The 15,965-nt window shown below is 39.8% G+C and overlaps 1 protein-coding gene across 1 annotated transcript in view; it reads right to left on the minus strand.

Moving 5' to 3' along the window:
• Positions 1 to 15,965, minus strand: part of DYNC1I1 (dynein cytoplasmic 1 intermediate chain 1) — a 254,347-nt gene that overhangs the window by 219,861 nt on the left and 18,521 nt on the right. Inside the window, 1 exon segment of the mRNA XM_036010591.1 lies at positions 11,932 to 11,991. Within this exon segment, the coding sequence (XP_035866484.1) occupies positions 11,932 to 11,991 (60 nt within the window).

Below are 15,965 nucleotides of genomic sequence, written 5' to 3' on the forward strand. Positions count from 1 at the left end.
AAGTTTTAAGTTTTAACAAAGTCAGTTCATCTATGTTTTCATTGGCTGCTTGTGCTTTTGGTCACATTGCTAAGAAATCATTACCCAGTTTAAGATCATGAACTTATATATATTCTTTCTTCTAAGAGTTTTATAGTTTTAGCTCTGACGTTGAGGTCTTTGATCTGTGTTTGAGTTAATTTTGCATATGGCGTGAAGTAGCGGTCTGATTTCATTTATTTGCATGTAGTTCTTCAGTTGCCCCATGCTTAATTTTTCTTAATATTCAGCAGTCAGATTGGGCAGGGGGCCTGAAGAAGGCTTTTGTCATGAACATTGATCATCAGCAATGCCCACTGGCCTCAACCAGTAGCCAAATCTGACTGTGGGAGGATGGATTCAAGAGGAACCTCATCACCTGAAAGCTTCCCAAGGCTCATGCAAGCTTGCAGGGCACCTGAGCATGAGTATCATCAAATTCTTTATGAATCAGTTAGACACGGTGCAACTCAGGTTCTGATGTTCTTGTTTCAGACCACAGTGAATTCTACACAGTAAACTTGACATTTCTGCATTTCATATTCATGATAAGTAAATGACGTTGTATAAATACTGCTGAACTATCTCTACTGGACACACGAAGGAACCTCATGTTATCAGAGAACTGGCTTCAGACAGCTCAAGCTTTAAGCAAGTTGGCTGCCCTGAGAACTTCATGCTGCCATCAGATGACCCTCGGAGATGCACTTGCATCAGAGAGGATGGTTCACTTTCTGACCGCTACCAACACTGGGAGGTGAAGCTGCAAGACGAACTGAGACTGACATTGGTAGGATTTTTTTATGAGGCTGTGCAAGAGCTCCTGTGAAGACCCCCCAAAAAGGACAGAATAAAAATATACCTCAGGCATCTAAGAAAATTCAAATATTAGATGTTGTAAATCACAAAAGACTCTCCATAACTATCCTGAATAGTAGTCTCGGGTATTCAATGACTGGAGATCACAATGTTGAGGATACAGTGTTAGACCTGGTGGCAGGAGAGGAGTGTGGGTAAATAAGGTGCACATTCAGGAACTTGGGCCACAAGCCAAGAAATCAAAAGGGGTCATTGTAATCCAGAGCAGCCTCCGGAGCAGGGAAGGAACCTGGAAGTCAGGCAGATAAAACCAGGAGCAGATGTTCTCAGAGACAGAGAGTTATTTGGCCAGATGCCAAAGCAGTAAAGCCGAGGCATAAAAGAATGCCTGCCATGGGTCCAGACTCAGTCCTGCTGGGTTTTATTCCCGATTATTTGCATGTGAGTATTTCATCCCCAAGGTACATGGATGGTGCTACCAGAGATGTTTTTCCTCACGCTGCTTACAAATTTCTGAGGTTTCTCAAAGAAGAGGCCCCTAAGACAGAGAGTGATAATTGCGCTTCCTTGTCCAGAAATCTTCTGTAGGCACCTACCACATCCTTGACAACAGCCAAAGGCACTACGCCAGCCGACCTCATTATCAGCACCCATAAACCATTTTTGCCAGATGCTTACAATATAGAGAGAATGCAGAGATCAAACAGATTCATTAAAAGGCAAATAAGAATGGAAGGTAGCACCCTAACCAGTGTGGCTCAGTTGGTTGGAGCATTGTTCCTCAAAGTAAAGGTTGCAGGTTGGATTCCTAGCCAGGGTATGGGCCTAGATTGCGGGTTCAGTCCCCAGTCAGGGCACGTATGACAGGCAACCAATCAAAGTTTCTCTCTTGCACTGATGTTTCCCTCCCTCTCTTTTCCCCTCTCTTCCTCTCTCTCTAAAAATAAATAAAATTTTTGAAAAAGAATGAAAGGTAGCAAATAATAAGAGGCAACATGAGAATTCACATAGTAAGTGAGACAAGAGAGTCGAATGGGCAGAGCATGTGTCTGGGGAAACGAAACAAGGTTCACTGAGAACAGGGGCCTCTGTGAGTCTTGGAAGACAGGTGGGACTCCGTCAAATGGGAAGGAATGAAGAGGGTGTTCTAGGAAGGAGGCTCTGGAATCTAAAGACTGAATTCCCACATTATGCCTGAGAGACCAGTGTTTCAGAATAGAAGGTTTAAGTTGAGGAGCAGTGAGGGATAAATTTGGAGAGGTACATTGAGGCCAGAAGACTAGAGAGCTTTACATCTCGGGCTAAAGATCTCAGACTCTATGTTGTGGATGATGAGGAATTGCATGTTGCTGAATAAGAAAATGACAGCTTCAAAGAGACATTTAAAACATATTAGTACAGCAACTGCATGAAGAATGGAATCAAAATCTCCCTGTTTAACAAACGAGCATGCAGAGCTATGTGTGGGACTTCAGAAGCTGAGTGTGGAGAAAAGGGGGAATTGAGAAAGGACCTGCAAGCAAAGGGTGGGTGGGTTTAGTAACTAATCAGAGAATCCAGGCAAAGCATTAATTCAAAGGGGACAACCAAAGAAATGATGACTGGATTTGTGACCAGCTGTCTATCCCATGTAGAGACTTGGTCCAGGGTGATGAGAAAGCCCTCGAGGTGATGTCACCAGAGGTACAAAGGAAATGCTGTAGTTTGGGGACTCTGGAAAAGAATTAAGGGTAGACCTTACCAACTTACTTGGGATAGAAGGTAAAGGAAAAATAATAGATTGGAGGTTAGTTCAAGACTTCATGCCTAATGGGAAGAAAAGTGAGTGGTGCAACTGAAGACAGAGGAGAATCCAGAGGAAGATCTGTTTGGGGGAAAAAGGAGAACCTCCGCAGATGAGTGTGTGGTGAGGAATTTTCTAATTGTGTGAGATATAGGGGAAAAGCTGAGAAAAGAAGACAAAACAGAAGGTGTGGCCCTGGGAGCCACCCACTGAGGTCACATGAAATAACACTGCATCTATAGAAAAGAGAATGTCGGGAGCTAAGGGCATGGAAACTCATGCAATATGAAAGAGGTTTTTAAAAATGATAACAGATTAATTCATCCTCCAAACACCACACAGTAGTGTAGTTAGGTGTCAAGGTGTGACATCTCAAGGACCAATTTCCAGAATGGGATGCCACACAGAGGACAGGTGACCTGGGGCCCCACACAGGGGAAGTGAGCCCGGCACGCCTGCCCCCTCACCACACTCGGTTTATCATTTGTGTTCAGAGTGGGTGTTTTTCTCCAAAGCCTGAGATGGCTTACCTTTTCTGATTACATCAAGAAGGATGAGTTTCCATATTCTATGATCACATTTTAAAAAATCATTTAAGGAAGCATTTATTTTGCTTCCATGGTATTTACTTCTTACTGTGCAGAGATATTAGTTTGGCAGCTGAACTATTTTTCCTGAACAGAAGCAAATGTCAAGTCTGGCTCAGTCAACAGGCACAGGGCACAGCCAAAGGGTTAGCTTTGAATTTCATAGCACAAGTAAATCTCACACATTTCCGGGAAGACAGAAGAGTGGAAACAGTCATGGTTATAATGGAGCTTGAAAACATTTGTGAAGGTTCTGTTGTAACGTGCCCATCATACAAGGGAAATTAAAGTTCAGGATTATTGGGACAGAAGGTACAGGAGTGTATTTTCTCCAATATTACATGCACACATACGATGATAATATAAAATGTTATAGGAATGGCCCTTTATTAAACTGACATTTATGAACAACCCCCAATACAGTTTTAACATAAACCTATAAATTAATAGACTTATTCAAGGCACTGAGTACCAAAGGGTGAGCACACGTCCTTACCAGCTAGCCATATCCATTTTTCCGAAATGGAATTTTTAAAAGAAGAATGTTTTTATTTTAAATCCAGTTACTAGTGTGGAACAGAAAATATCCTCTAATTGCTTTCACAAGATTCTTGAGGGCAGAGAACAAAGACTGGCTGAGAGAAGCTTCTCAAGAAACATTTGGGGACTGAACACATGAGTCTATTAAGAGGTGGGCAAAGCACTTTCTCTCACTCTTGTGGTCAAATTTTGATTGAATCTGTTAAAACCAATTTTATTGAAGATTTTCATGGATCCAAATTTATTCTATTGTTACAGCTTCTGAAATGCACTTTACTATCACCCTTGATGCACATGCACATACACACATGTGCACACACATGTTACAAGATGCCATTCCACTTCAATTTCTGCAGAAAGTGTGATTTCAATTAGGTGTTACTGGAGGGTCAAAGATTGCCAGTTTGTTGAAGAACAAAACCCACATCATTCTCAAGAAGAACAGCAGGCATTGCTACATGGGACACCTTATAAACTCATTCACACCAGAGGTCTAGACACAATGCATGAGAACATTTGACCAAACTTGGAGAATTAGCCAAAAGAAGGTTACATAGTAAAATGCTAATGAGGTCATTACTGTTCTGTGAGGCAAATAGAACTGACTTTAGAACAGGGAAAGACCTCTAGCGCTGCCTGGCTAGCTTTTCTCAAGCATCTGTCACCTTCTAGAAGAACATGTGTTTTTTTGGTACCTTTACAGAGTGGGTTTAATTTCTGTTATTATCAGTGATATCTCTCCTTCACCACAGCAGCGGTGGTGGTGCCAGGGAGATTCAGGAGTAATACTCACCCTCTCTTTCAGTGAAAAATGAAGAGAAGATTGAGAGAAAGAAGAAGCCACCACCTTCTGGCAATGTCTCCCAAGGACTGAAGAAATCCCTAAGTTCCTCCTTCAGGGTAGGAGCAACCCAATCCTTGCTCACAGCCTCAGTGTTTCCTTATTCTCTCTTTGCTTTCAAATATTTGAAAACCCCACTAAGAGTTTAATATACTAAGACATACAGGAAATATAATTGTGAGTCTTTCATGAAATCATAAGCCACCACATGTTCCTATGCACTACTGGGTTGAAGAATTTGAAGTGAGGGGGCCACAGAATACCCTACTTCTCCAGATGTCTCTCATCATTGAGCATCTTTGCCTTCCTCCCAGCCCCACCATTCTCCTTAGGCTCACTCAGCACATTGCCTAAAGACCAACAATATCATGATGGCATTTCCACTTATGTTCCGTTCTTAAAACAATAAAAACATTTAAAATATAATCCCTCCCTCAGACTGGCTCATTGCTACCCCATATTTCAATGATATTTATCCACTGCCTAGCCCATATAGACTTTTCTATCCTGTGAATTTTTTAACCTATTATTTCATTTTTTTCTTCTATCATCGTCAATTCACTTCATTTATTATTATAGCCTAAAAAAGCAGAGTGTTTTTGGTACTTTCATAAGTAGCTGCCTGGTTAAAAAAAAAAAGAAAAAAGAAAGAAAGAAAAAGAATAAGCTGAATTGCCCTTATTTTCTCATTCAATTTGCAATTTTTTGGAAGGTATTTTTTTTCCGAATGCCATATCATCTCCCTTATTTCTCTATGTTGCCATTTGCTTTGCTTATCACATAGGTAACGTACAAATCAGACACATTTGTACTTCTGGTCAAGATGGAGTAATAGAGACCAGATTTACTCACTGCCTGAGACAACTAAAAAAAAAATGAATAGCAGTTTGAATGAAACAGTCATTTGCAAGACACGAGAGGTCAGGCAATGAAAAACAGTAATCCATGAAAGAGCGGAACAAGTGAGGAGCCCAACAACTTCCCCAGCTTACGGCATTAAGGGAGTCTCCAGGCCATGGTGCAAGGAGAAGACCCAGGTGAAATCCAGCAGATTTCCTAAGTTGAGGGGACAGAGCTGAAAGTCCAGAGAGACAAAGGCACCTTAAATTCACAGGACAAAATAACAGAGAGAAGAAAACTGCACAAAAGGAAAACTCTGAAGGTCTTCAGAGACTTGCTCTTGAGGATGCAGCTTAGTACTGATGAGTGCATGTATGTAAGGGAACCACCTGAGGCCAAGGGAAGAACCACCTGAAGGCATTAGAGATAACAGTTGGGCACTTACACAGAAACAGGAATGGTGTCTATGCCCACCAGCCAGGCTGGAAAACCAAGCCTGGAAAACGGGCCACTGTGCAGAATATACAAAAGAGCCTTATTTCTGTAGTAGGAATTAATTAACCCCAGACTATGCACTGCTCCAATTCCAATGAATAAATCTTAAAAGTATGACTTGAAAGGATCAGTTTGCAAGTGAATTATCTCACAACAAATATCAAGAAGCTTCATGAAAATTCAAACATATCCAACACCTAAAAAAGCAATATTCACAATGTCTGACATGAATCAAAAGCTAGCAGACTTGCAAAGTGGCAGGAAAACGTGACTGCACTGAAGAGATAAGTCAATCAGCTGAAACTGAGCCAAAACTAATACATACGGTGGGATAGCAGGCAAGGATATTACAAGTTATTAAAACAGTATTTCATGTGTTCCAAAAGGTAAGTAGAAATATAGAGGATATAAAAAGACTCTCACTGAAATTCTAGAGATGAAAACTAAAATGTATGAAATTAAAAACTCACTGGGTAGGCTTCATGAAATACTAACTGCTATGAAACAAAAGAGTAGTGACTACAAAACATATCAATAGAAACTATCCAAAATAAAACACAGATACAAAATAAAAATTAAAAAATGAAGCATGTTGCCTAATATACCTGTGATTTTAGTCCCCAGAGAAGAAGGGGAGGCAGAAAACATATTTGAAATAAAATCTCCCAAATTTTTTAGCACAAGAAGCATGAAGAAAACTACACCAAGGCACATCATAATCAAATTGCTCAAAATTAGGGAAAAAAGAGCACTGTAAAAGTAGACAAAAATAAAAAATAAGTAAGATATTACATACTGAGGAACAAAGACAAGTATGGCAGCAGATTTCTGGTCATAAACAATGCAAGTGAGAAGACAATGAAGCAACATTTTTAGTATACTCAAATAAAAAGATTTCTGCCTGGTGGATATCCTTCGGTGTTTCTGACAGTGAAGATATTTTTATGTCTTGAAAGTCTACTGTATCATTATTTTTGAAAACTTTAGAGGACCTAATTATATGCTGCCTACAACAAATGCACTTTAAATATTGTCATTTAGATTATTAGACAAATGGGTTAAAAGGTGAAAGGATGGAAAATGATATACTATGCTAAACGCCAGTCAGTAAAACACTGGTTATGTTCATATCCAACAACAAAGATTTCAGAGCAAAACACAGCACATGGGATAAAGGTCATTTCATAATAATAAAGAAATTAATTCAACAAGAGACACATAATAATCCAAACATTTATGCACCTAATAACAAAATATAAAAATAAATGAAGCAAAAACTGATAGAATTGCAAACAGAAAAACCAAAATTACAGTTGAAAACTTCAACACCTCTCTCCCAATCATTGATAAAACCAGGAGAAAGAAAAGCAATAAAGAATATTGAATATTCTAATACAATCAACACCTAAACCTAATTGAAAGTCATAGAACATTTCACACAATAACACCAAAATACACATCCTTTACAAGGGCACATGAGACATTCACTAAAACATATCATACTATGGACCAAAAATAAGTCTCAACAAATTTAAAAGGAGACAAATAATACAAAATATGTTATCTAATAAAAAAGAATTAAATTAGAAATCAGTAACAGAAAGATATCTGGGAAAATCCCCAAATATTTGGAAACTAAGTAACACACTTCCAAATAATTCAATAGTTAAAGATAAAATAAAAAGAGAAATTAGGAAGTATTTTGACTTGAATAAAAATAACCAAACAAATCAAAATGTTTAAGTACTAAGTCACTAAGTGGTACTTATAGGGATTTTATGGTACTATACACATATATTAGAAATGAAGAAAGTTCTCAAGTCGCTGATCTACTTTATGAAGCTGGAAAGTCACTAAAAATGACATGTAGAAAGTTCTACAAGTCGTTGCTTCTACTTTATGAAACTAGAAAAAGAAAAGCAAATTAAATACAAGGTAGGTAGAAAAAAAGAACTAATTAAGATCACAGTTGACATCAATGAAATAGAAAAATAGAGAAAAATCAATAAAACCAAATACTGGTTCTTTGAAAAGAGCAATAAAATCAATAAACCTCTAGCCATTCTTATCAGGAGAAAAAGACAAATTTACCAATATCAGGAATGAGAGGGGTTCTAAAAATTCTGTAGATATTGAAAAGATAGTAAGAGATTACATGGACAATTTTAAGCCAAAAAATTTGCAAATGGAAAAGAATGGACACATTACTTGAAAGACACAAGATACCAAAGTGAACTTAGAAAAATAAAAATAACTGCAATAGCTCCATTACTATTACAGTTATTGAACTTTTGTTTTTAAACCTTCCTCACAATAAATCCCAAACCCAAATTGTTTCACACGTGAATTGTATCCTACCAAATATTTAAGGAATCATTGAACATTGAAATTATGTCAACAAAAACATGATTCATAAAAGAACAAATTTGTACATTGGAATTTGTCAAAATTAAAGAGCATCTTAAAGATTGTTGAAATAACTAAAAAGGTAAGTCACAGACTGGGAGAAAATATTTACAAATTATATATCAAATGAAGAATTACATACCAAATGTATAAACAACTCTTAAAACTCCAGTAATAATGAGAAAACAAACAACCTAATTTAAAAACAATAAGGGCAAAAGATTTAAGTAGCCATTTCATCAGAGAAAATGTCCAAATAGGAAAGGAGTTGCATAGACATTCAACAGTAGTCACTAGGTAAATGCAGATCACAACTACAATGAGATACTACTACACTCTTTAAACAGTGGTTCAAAAAATGTCTTTAAGTCTACAGTAAGTATTGTCAAGAATGTGGGGGAGCCGAGGCTCTTGCACACTGCTGGTGAGAGTGTATAATGGGGAAAACAGTTTGGTAGCATCTTAAGTGAAATGTATATGCATTATATAATTCAGCTATTCTACTTGGTGGTATTTCCCCCCCAAAATGAAAGCATATGTCTATAAAAAGATTGAAGTTTTATTTTTAATGGGCAAAAACTGGAAACAACCCAAATGTACATTAAACAGTGAATGGATAAACAAAGTGTGGTATATCCATAGAAGGAAATATCACACAATAATAAAAAGGAATGACCTACTGATGCACAGTGAATCTTGAAATAATCATTCCCAGTGAAAGAAGTCAGTCAAAAGAGTGCCTATTGTGTGATTTCATTTCTTTCACATTCTAGATATGTAAACTAATGTATAGTGACCACAGAAAGCAGGTCAGTTGTTGGAGGGGATGGGGAGAAGCAGGAGTGAGGAATATGAAGGAAAATGTGCAATTTGGGGGCATGATGAATGTGTTCATTATCTTGATGGTGGTGATGGTTTCATGGTGGGGTTTACACATTAAATGTATTAAATATTTGAATGCTTTCAATGGGTACATTTTACATCAATTATACTTCAAAAAAGCTATCTCTAAAAACAAATCAAATGTCGGAGCAAGCTATGGCCAATTCCATCGGCAATTGAACAGCAAGGATCAAGAAGAAGAAGAAATAACATTGTCTCTAGAAAAATCTTGTTGCCTGAGGTACATTTCATAAAATCATATATGAGAGCAAGAGCGCTCTGTACATAATGGCCATTGCAAAGGGAAATTGTTCATTAAATCAATATTTGAGATTGTAACATGGCCAAAATAACCTCCTCTGTCAAACACTCTCTGAACGTTTCTTGCAAACTCTCTAAGATAAGCCCCTCGGTGGACAGAAAGTCACCTATCCTGCCTCTCTCCGACACGCTGGGTTTGCTCCAGTGTAAAATGTGGCAGGCAAGGTGGCTCCTCTAATATGCCATCTCCACAGAAAGAGTCACAGTTTTTATCTGCATGGTCACCTGAGATTTTTGCTTGGAAAACAGAAAGAAATGGGAACATTCCTAACTGTTCCACATCAGCAAATGTAATGGTGCAATGCTCCAGTCTGCCTGAAAATCTGTTAGTGTAAGACACCAGGTAGAGTCTCAGGCAGGTCCACCCTCATTTCCTCGAGCACAATGACGTGGGGAAGAACTGCACCCTGAAGCTCCCCCGACCCATAACACACAATGTGTTCATCGTCTCACTGCTGCATTTAAGCCACATTTCTTAGCTATTTAAATGATACATGTTTAAATATAATATACAAGGAACTATATAACTAAACAGCCAAAGAAGTAAGTGATGTTTTTTTAAAAACAATGTATCCGTTACCTAAAGTGTTCAGGTATTCCACTGGCCTAGCACTGTTGTGAGTCTGCCAAGAACTTCTGCATATCCAAAGGGTCATGGGCAGGCAGTTTTTAACCTAATGTGCAAACAGCCCTTCAACCTCCTCATATGCCTACAGTAGACACTGGCATTGATAGGAACCCACAGATATGAGCCCAGAAATCCCAGAAATTCAAAATAAATGATAAGTAAATAAATAAATATCTACTTTGGAATTCATTGAGTTATATTTAAATAGAAAGAAAACATAGTTTCATAAAATACTGTAATAAGATCTGTTATTCATATACTGAGGTGACCCAGTGGTGTGTTGATAAATGTTTAATAACTGGCTTGGGGGAAAGGGAGCAAGCCCTGGTTTGTAGCATTGGCTAATTCTGGTGGTGTAAATACTCCACCATGGCAGATTTCAAGTTCACATCACTGAGCACAAAGTGAGGAAGAGAAGCATGCAGTCTGCTCTTCGGAGCCTGAGCACGAGCTGGTACAGGCATCCCACTGGAAATATCTCATGTATGCCACAGCTAACTTCAATCCAAAAAGATAAATTAGCCAACTTTCTAGAATACACCTGCATTGTATTTTTTATTGAGCTATAACACAAATAACATTATATTAGTCTCATGCATGCAATGATTCAAAATTTATATATATTACAAAAACATATTGATCGCCACAATAAGTCAAGTGAATATCCATCACTACACTTAATTACAACTTTTTTCTTGTGATCAGAGCTTTCAAGATCTACTCTCCTAGAGACTTTTAAATGTGCAATGCATATTATTAACTACAGTCATGCAGCACATGACATTCCTGTGCCTTATTCATTCATTTCATAATTGGAAATTTATACCTGGTGACCCCTTCCACCCATTCTGGCAATCCCCAACCTCTCACCTTAGCACCCACAGTCTGTTCTTTATGTCCATGAGGTTTTTATTATTGGGTTTTAGGGACTTTTGTTTGTTTATTTTTTTTAGATTTCTCATATAAGTGAGATCATATGGCATTTATCTCTTACTTAATGAGTCATTTTACTTAGCATAATGCCCTCAAGGTCCATCGATGTTGTTGCAAATGGCACGATTTCATTTTTTATGGCTAAATAATATTCCATTGTACATATGTACCACATTTTCAAATCTGAAGCTATCTTTTAACCTATGACAATACATTGTCATCTGAAAAAATATATATGATCTTTAAGATGTAGGCAACATTACCCATCATCAAGGATTTGAGATTCCATAATATTGAGGAAGTCAACAAATTAGCTTTTTCTTTAATAAGACTCTTGCTATGTTCAAACTCCATTCAAATTAAATGCTTTCTGTAAGTGTCCAAAAAAGTGAAAATGAAATGAAACAAATAAGACACAACATTTAAATACTGATTGTAGATAAAAATTAACCTAAGGCAACTTGTTAGTAAAAGGAGAAGGCGGTTAGGATAAACTCAAACACATTTCCCATTGTTGCAGGTATCACGTGCCCCACCTGGGGAGTACAGGTGTGGGTGGGGGGTGTACGTGTGTGTGCATTTGAAGAGGGAAGCGTTGTATTGCAATAACGGGAATTAAGAAAAGGGGACCAAAAGCCATCTTTTTGTGGCATTTTTTCCACAAAGAGAGACTTTCTTTAAAGCTTCACTTTATAAGGCAAACTAACAGAAGGAAATAAACTTATCAAACTGGAAGTTCAACAAAAGGGGAAAATATAAGAGCAACAACAGCTCCAGCATTTCAACACAAGTGTAGCAAAGAAATAATAGAAGGAGTAGCAAAAGAGCAGACATATACCCAAGTTCTGAGTCTGACTGCAGCTGGAGCACTGAGGGGTCTGTGTCCCACTGCAGGGTCCTATCGTGCAGCACAAGGGAAAAAGAACACAGAGAATTAACGAAAGGGGAGGGAACAAACCAAACCAAACCGTTCATCAAGGCAATGGCATACACAGTACATACACAGAACATCTCCCCCTTTTCCCCTGTCCCACCCCCTCCCCAGGTTCAAGGAGACCCTGTGAATATCAAGCGACAAAGGAAAGCAAGAAGCCGTCCTTTCCTTTCAGCATTTGTTTGATCCTGGAAGTTGCAGCTGTTTTCATGGGAGGAAGCTCAGAACTAAATATTCAAACTCCACACACACCCCCACCCTGGTTTGTTTTGTTTTGCTTTTTACTGAAGACGGGCTGATTTGAGCATGTGACCTGCTTTAAGTGCCTCTGACATCCCAGAGCCCATCCACACCTGGGAGCCCCTGGCGACTCCCATACAGAGAAGAAAACCAAATGCCAATGTGCAAATGGGCCAGAGCAGAGGCATCTGGGAAGGTCGGGCCAGATGGAGCATGTCTGCAGGGTCTGGTGAGTAACTGGCTTCCTTGGGTCTGTTATTACAAATATAATGCATTGGATTTCGAAGCCCAAGGGTATTTTGGTATTTTCTTTTACTTTATGTATTACACCCTGATCATCGACCACATCATTTGTCTCTAAGATGTCAGGGATATCTTACATCTTACATCTTTTAAATATTTCACAAGCAATAGCACCAAGTATCAATAGTTACCCAGGCATTCATTTCCCTTCTTCTTTCTCCTTCAAAACAAGGATAAACAGCTCTTCTACAAACCGAGTGCACACAAGGACCTTTCTCCGGCAGGTCCTTCCAAATGCCTGCACACAAGTAACTACAGGTCAGCCGGGAAGAAGGTTATCTGGCAGGCAACCGATGGCCAGCAAGGATTTTGGAGTCAGCCATCTGGGATTCACCTCTTGCTCTTGTGACTTACCAGCTGCGTCACACTGGGCGTGTTGCTTAAGTTCTCAACCTCACTACCCTTTTGTTTACTCCAAATGTGGCCCACAGACCATAGGCGTAAGCATCTCCTGGGAGCTAGTTGGGAATACAGAGACTCAGGTCTCACCCCAGACTCACCGACTCCTCAGCACAGTTTAATACGGTCCCAGACAATTCACGGGCACCTTAAAGTCTGAGGAGTCCTGCTCAGTTTCCTCGTTTGTTAAGATTTCCCACGGTTTATGAGGCAATTTATGACCTCACCTGCAGCTGTCTTCACAACTTATCTCCAGCCACCGCTCCCTCCCTCACTGCATCCTCCTTCTGTCCTGTGTCCCCTTGACATTCTTCCTTCAAAAAGTGGAGTAGCTCATGCCTTTGCCTCTTCCATGTCTTCGCTCAAATGCCACCTGCTCCGAGAGGTTTTCTCTTTCACCACCCTACCTCAAGTAGCACTTCCTTGCCACACTTACCCCTTGCCTTATCCTGCTTTACTTTTTTTTCAAAGCACTTAGATTTATCTATGACTTCATTATAAACCAGTTCACTGCTTGTTGTTTGATCCGCCCTCAGCCTTATAATGGCAGAAGCGGCCAAATCCCCAGATTACAGGGATATGCCTAGAACTGTGCCTGGTACGTATCCTTACATAACACAGAACTAGCTGAATGAATGGATAACGGGTGATTGGATGAATGGGTGGATGGTCTCTCCCTGGTCTTCTACCGGGATTACATACAACTGCATCTATAAAGTACAAAGAAACTACATGATAAACAGTAGCTGCCTCACTGCCGCCACATCCCCTGTATCTACTACCACATGTTTCTTTGAGTCAGTGACCTATGTATGTGACAGGCCCAGCAGGTGCAGATGCTGCTGGTCTGAGGATGTCACTTAAGCAGTAAGGTCCAGACTTTAACAAGTGGCTCTCAAACGTGGATGTGAATCGGAATGACCCAGCGGGGTAACTGACAATACTGAAGGCTGATCTCCACCGCCGGAAATTCTGATTCGGTAGACCTGGGGTGGGGCCTAAGAATATGTTTTGACCAAGTTCCTGGAAAACGCTTACGGCTGACCCCGAGACCACCTTTAGAAAATGACTGGGCTGGACTATCGCTTTCATTAGTCAGCAGAGAGAAAGTATCACCCATCCCCGAACATGGCAGCAGCTAAACCTGTGATTAACTCGAGCCTGGCCGGAGGCCCGGGCCACTTTCAGACCAATTAAATGAGAAAGTGTGGGCTGGGACCCAAGCGTCCGTATTTTTCAAAACTCTCCAGATGATTCTAATGTGCAGCCAGAGATGAAAGCTAATGCTCTGGACTCGTTCTCTGCTCAAGAAAAGCAGCCTTTCCAGGTCCTGGACACTGATTCCTTCCCCTTGTTTCAAATGGTGGAAGTAAGGGAATCCATTACAGTGATTCATGTTTGCTGTCCACATATCACTGGGGATCAAACCTTTTATCTTCAAGGGCATTTCTCTGGCTCTAGACAGAAAGGCAGCCTCAGGCTCCGGCTGACTGTGAGAAGCATTGCCTCATAAGGGCGGAATCAGCTACTTTGCCCTCCATTTGCCTTGGGGTTTCTGATGGAATGACCTTTATCCACCTTTTCCACTTCTCTCAGGCAGGTGAAGAATGCAGCAGACCCCAGGTGGCTGGGCTGTTTCTGTTACTTATCTGACAGCTCACCTGAACTCACTGTACCCCTCAGAGGTACAATGATGATTCCCTCAGAATCACTCCCTTAAGAAGTCCACAAGCTCACAGTCTGGAGTTTGCATTTTCTCAGGCAGAGCAAAGGTGGTCTGTGCAACTAACCCACCACACTCCTGCCCCCTAGTCACACATACAGCATCATTCAGTAAAAGAAATCATAGTTATGTTACTGCCCATAACACACAATGGGTAAGCAGTCCCATCAAGGATGCTATCTAGGGTGCTAGTTTTATGTTCTTTTCATTTTTCCCATTATTATCTGTGGGGTGGTCAGACTTGCACAAAATGCACTTTTTCTTTGAAAAGGACATTAAAGCCAGTACATTACTTCCTGGGCAAAGGTAGCCCAGGATGGTGGCTTAAATGTCCACTGAGTTCCTTATGTGCTAGCTTGCAGCAAACCTCCCCTGCAGATGGCAGCACCTTGGGGAGGGCCGCGCCTGGGCCCAGGGGTGGCAGGTTTGTGTCCTGGGCACCACTGACCTCGTGTCACCAGGCAAGTCTTTTGTCCTCAGTAAAACGGGGAGGCAGGCAGGTCAAGAGGCCTTCCAAGGTCCTCTCTGCTTGATTTTTAAAACAACATCAGATTATTATTAAACTGCCTTTCTGCTTCCTCTCCTCTAATTGCTATGTTTTTATTTAACCAATTGGCATACGTCTTATTTTCCAAACATCTTTCATCAAGTTATTGTATCATTGAAAATAAAAGGATGGTTTCCCCACAGCTTCTCGGGCGGTTTGAAATCTGACCAGGGAGTGTGTGTTTAAAAGGAAAGAAGTCATGAAAGTGTAAGTAAATCTATGTCAACATAACATACTACCACAAAACACTTTCATACAGAAATCATCCTGTTTACTACAGCAATTGGTTATAGTTTCCAGTCAGTTCTGGAACGGGCCAATCAATGCATGTGGGGGGAGAATATTTCTGATAAAAACATTCATTTACTTTCTCAAAAATATCTTTTAAAGGACTAATATGTAAAATGTCATGATAGAGCATTAAAAGAACTCTTAGGGAATCTACCCCCCTTATGGAGAGATAAAACATATATAAATAGTTTGGTAAGACAAGGCAGACAGTAAAACATGCCACATAAGTGGTGCCACAAGTGTGCTGCAGAACGTGGAACCTGCACCTAAGAGTTTTGTCTTTTAGTAGAAGAATGAGACATACGAATACTTACACCTAGTGTTATACGGATAACACACACAGGGAAGAAAGTAGCTCTCGTTACTTGCCTAGGGCCTGGCACAATTTAAAGCTTCCATCAATATTAGCTGAAAAAATAAGTAAGTGCTGTAAGA

Source organism: Phyllostomus discolor, chromosome 10, assembly GCF_004126475.2.
Source record: "Phyllostomus discolor isolate MPI-MPIP mPhyDis1 chromosome 10, mPhyDis1.pri.v3, whole genome shotgun sequence".
Taxonomy (NCBI): Eukaryota; Metazoa; Chordata; class Mammalia; order Chiroptera; family Phyllostomidae; genus Phyllostomus; species Phyllostomus discolor.